At 42.0% G+C, this 4803-nt stretch overlaps 1 protein-coding gene across 1 annotated transcript; it reads right to left on the bottom strand.

Annotated features, from left to right (window-relative positions):
• Window positions 1-1919: 1919 nt before the first annotated feature.
• On the bottom strand, window positions 1920-4326 carry LOC147616485 (serine/threonine/tyrosine-protein kinase HT1-like). Its single transcript, XM_086777553.1, has 3 exons — window positions 3232-4326; window positions 2647-3102; window positions 1920-2279 (listed from the first exon to the last, which is right to left on the bottom strand). The coding sequence occupies exons 1-3, from the start codon at window positions 3841-3843 to the stop codon at window positions 2088-2090; spliced, it is 1260 nt and encodes a 419-aa protein (XP_086633679.1). The 5' UTR covers window positions 3844-4326; the 3' UTR covers window positions 1920-2087.
• Between the last annotated feature and the right edge of the window lie 477 nt (window positions 4327-4803).

Raw genomic sequence — 4803 nt, 5'->3', positions numbered from 1 at the left:
ATACGTTTGACCGTCTATCCACACGTATTGCGATTCTCACAAAACATCAATTACTAAATAATTATTAGCCAATGGACACTACTCGAGTGACTTACCAAGCCAAAATCTATGGCAACTGTCGGTCTACGTTATCATTTCACCTTTCTGGCGTGCAGCTCTCTATCCCTTTTCTAGCTTGAATCTACTCCCTCTGGATGCTATGAATCACCAGGGCTTCGAGTGTTTGTGGCATGGCACCACTTGGAAGTTGGTGGTTACAACAGAGTTTGACTAATTCCATTTTAAGTTTTGAATAAATGGTGGATTGAGCATACAATTTTTATTTTCATGGTTTTAATTAAGGCTAGGATAGATCATAACACACACCACATAGGTGCAAGGTGTAGTACAAAAATGTTTCAGGAAGTCTTTTCATACCTTTTACCTGTCAATGTCAGAATTTCAAATAATACAAGTAGGTGCTTAATTACTTGTAAAGGAACAATCAAGGTATTCTTGGGTAGGTGAAAAATTCACAACTTTTGATACTTCCAGGCTAAAAAAACAAACCGAGTACCAATCAACCTTCGATTTTAACAATGAATCTTTTACCTCACCAACAAGTCGTACCAACTCGATTTCTTGATTCAATGAAAGCTACTTGGATCACTAGTAGAAACTCAGGAGGTTTGCCTGAAGATGGTATGTTGCCTTAACAGATATGATACAGTTTACTATACATCCATCCTGTCTCTACCCACTAAGATTCATCGATGAAACAACACTCAGCTCGGCAAGCATCATACCCACATCTATGTCAAACAAATAGAGCCTCTTGTATTAACAGATTTCAAAACATCACTCCTTACAGATCCATAGATGAAACAATCCTCCTCTTACAAACGACTTGACAGGCACTATATACTCATATCTACATCAAACAAATACTTTAAAGCATCTAGTTAACACATTGATTTGAGACTAGACAAAGGAGGAGGTGAATTGAGGCAATGAGCCAAGAGTGTAAGACAATCACATGGACCGTGAAGAGCTTCTAAAAGCATGTACCCTATATCATCTGAAAGGGCATCACACGCATACACATTGATTTGATACTAGACAAAGTAGGAGGTGAATTGAGGCAATGAGGCAAGAGTGTAAGACAATCACATGGACCTTGAAGAGCTTCTAAAAGCATGTACCCTATATCATCTGAAAGGGCATCACACACATTCATTAGATTAGGTCCTTTCTTGTCAAGATGTAGGCCCTGCACAAAGCTTTGCATGCGTTCACGCATAGCACAGCCAAACTGAACCTATCAATGGAGTTTAAGCATTATCCTTATCTTCATAGAAAGCTCATTTAGAGAACTTTAAACAAGCACGACGTATTCTAACATTGACATACAAGTGCATACTAAACAGGTGTGTAGACCATGTCCCTTCAAGCCATGATGGAGACCAGACCCCCCGAGTCCACAATATCTACACTGCTGATGAAGCACTGTCATCACTTAGTACACAGTTACTATATGCTTTGCTTCAATCACTTAATTGCTATCGTGAGGCTAATATTAAAGTATGATGTTATTTTATGTTGATGTGAAGCTTTTCTTGAGTTCACCTTAAGAATTCTGCAATCCATGCTATTTTTAAAAAAACATACGCCTTCACCGTTAAAATAGGATACTACCAACACAACTACATTTGAGATGGTGTCAACATCAATGGTAAACCTTTGGAAGCTGCTAAAAAGCAAATCCATGGAGCTTACAAGCATAAGACTAGCCCTGCCTCCATTATAGACAATTAAACTACCAATAGAATTGAGTCTACAAACTGGTTCTGCTGAACACTGGCTTTAAACAAACTGCACAATCAACCCTTCAAAGTTTTAAAACGAGAGAAGGGGGTGGCAGAGACGCTATGAGAAATAAATACACAAAAGTGATCAAAACCTTCATTCCAGGCTTTTCACTCGACATGATTACAAAGAATTCATGCAGAGGGCAAGCCAAGACCTTAGTTATCATAACGTTGACAACCCAAACAAAAACTGAGAAGGGAAGAAGCATGGCTTTGATTTCAACCCCGGTGTGTGGGAGATTAATTTGGTGTGTGGTGAAAAGGATCCTTTTCTGCACTCTGATTCATTGCTAGCCTGGAAGTTCCAAAATTCTCAAGGATTTGAACTATCTGACCAAATTCTGGTCTCTTGGCTGGATTGGTGGACCAGCACATACGCATAAGTCTAGCTATTTCTGATGGACAGTGAGATGGTACGGCTGGCCTAGCATTCTGCTCACAAATCAACACAATTTGACAGAATGCATGAGTAAACACCAACAAGTGATCCCCCACATAAGCACAAAGTAGACAACCTTTGAAAACAGAGAGCATTGCCTTAGGTGCATTACAAATCCTGCACACACTGGCTGCCTCCCTGCATTTTTATTTTATTTTATTTTATTTTGGGGGGGAGGGGGGGAGGGGTGATATCCCCAACCCATGTTATAGCATGTCAGTTAAACCCCTAAAGAGTGTAAAGACATGTTCATCCAGCTATTCTGTTTTCACCTAGACTCACATTTTAGGACTAAAGGCAAGTACTACACAAAGGACAACAGGCTGAAAAAATGAGGTTTTCTTGTAAGTATAGGATTACCTTCTGGCAGACGGCAAAAGCAGCTTGAACCGCAGTCATCTCTTCATAGGGAGTTAAGCCAGTCAATAGCTCCCAAAGCACAATGCCAAAACTGTAAACATCCACTTTCCTGCAGCAAGGCTTCTCTTTAATCATCTCTGGAGCCATCCACCGATAGGTTCCCAAGTACCCCTTCATGCTGTCTCTGTGAGATTCCAGACAAGAAACCCCAAAGTCTGCCACCTTGATGTGTAGATCCTCGGTCATAATGAGATTATCCGACTTCAAATCCCTATGAATTACACCTTGCGAATGAAGATACTCCATTCCTCTAGCCACATCAAGGGCTATTCCAGTCACCAAATCTAAAGAAAGGGAATGGGGCTCAGTTTTATGCAGAAAGGTCTTCAATGAACCTCCTGGTAGGTACTCCATAATGACACAGAAAACCGGTGGCTTCTTGCATGCCGACACAAACTGCAAATGCAACATGAAGGCAAAAACCCCAGATCCTTGAGCAGAACAACATTAACATTCTCCCTCAAGCTCAGGCAAGATCAAGGAAAACTTATAATGAAAGGAATGGCATAAGAACAGAAAGGTTACTTCCACAATGTTGCGGTGGCGAAGCCTGGACAGCAATGCAACTTCATGAGAGAATTGGTGATCAAGCCGGGATGAGAGAGCCTCGTCCTCTTCAGGCAGCATGATGAGCTTCACGGCAACCGCCTGCTGCTTGTAGAATCCATGATAGAGCCTGCTGTGAGATCCTGATGCAAATTTCTGCCCTAGGAAGAGCTGAGAGAGGTCGGTCATAAACTCCTTTGAAGAATCTAGTGCCTGTGCCCCACCGCCACTGCCTGTCTCCACATACTGCGACCATGAGAATGCTCTGTTGAGGACTTCCTCTTTCTGCTTCTTCAAAACCACGGGGCTCTCTGGAACCCTAGCCCTAGGTTTCTGTGAAACCCAAGGATTCTCTGAACCCCCATGATTTTTTGGCTTGCCTGAAACCCTAGATGTGTCTGACCTACCAAAACGCTGGATCTTCAAAAGGAGCTTGGAAAGGCGGACATAGCAGTTCCGGGGGGGTTTTCTGCAGAACCTGTGCAGAGCAGAGAAGATAAAACGCTTGCACTTCTTCGTCCTCTTCTTCCTCAGGCCTTGCAGGAGGACCTTCTTCCAGCCAGAGAAAAATGAGAACGGCCTCTCTTCCATAGTCTTTGAAAGAAGAAGCTTTTCCTTTCTTAGTGTTAAAACAGCTGATTTACAGACAAATCAAGTGCCAGAATGCCTCCCAAAATGCATCTTCAGGAATAGAAGCCATCTGCTTCTGAGCAACAGGGTACATTGTTGCCCTCATTCCCATCTCTTCAGACAAGAGGAGCATCCGTCCTGCAGAACGCAAGAAGAAGAAGAAGAAGAAGAAAGGCAGGAAGCGAGCTCGCAGAAAGCTCTTTAGCTTGTCTATAGAAAGGAAAACAAGACCTGTCTATGGCAGGGAAGACACAGACCTGGCTATGGAGAGCTTGGATTGTGGGAAAAACGGCCAAAGAGCAGACCTGGACATCGCGATCAAGGATTGTGTAGAAAGAGGAAGTAGGCGATGGCGGAGGAGCTGCGAGGGACATACGATGGTCTGCAGAAAGCTTTTGCGCCAAATACCGCCATGGCCAGCCCCATTCAAAAGCATGGTGTGCATAAGAGGAAGACGATGGCTTAATTATATGAAATCGAATAATGTACGATTATGCAATTTTTTTAAAAAACCAAGGCAATACCTGTTAATACGATACGCCACCGTATTCCGTGACACGATCCGTATGGTATGGGCCCGGGCCCACGTATAGGACAAAGCTCATGCTAAGCTATAACTAAGCCTCTATATAATCCACCTGTAACTTATAAGTTGTAACTTTTTTTTAAATCAATAATTATATATATATTTATATTTATAAACCAGCAGAAAACCTTTACATCAAAATATCTTACCCCCACATCTGTTTATACAAAACATTTACAGTTTCATATCCTATTCAGAAGATCACAAATCAAAGTGATGGGCAGTGTAAGTTGTAACCTAATCTAATGTTCTCATATTTTGCCTCTCTCCTAGAGTGTTATACAAAGGCCTCCATGGGATGTGTCAAACCACTTAAACCACTTAAACAATCATAC

This window comes from Cibotium barometz, chromosome 38 (genome assembly GCF_041138505.1).
Source record: "Cibotium barometz isolate CiBa-2024 chromosome 38, ASM4113850v1, whole genome shotgun sequence".
In the NCBI taxonomy this organism is placed as follows: domain Eukaryota; kingdom Viridiplantae; phylum Streptophyta; class Polypodiopsida; order Cyatheales; family Cibotiaceae; genus Cibotium; species Cibotium barometz.
This window is presented reverse-complemented; position numbering and strand designations above follow the sequence as displayed.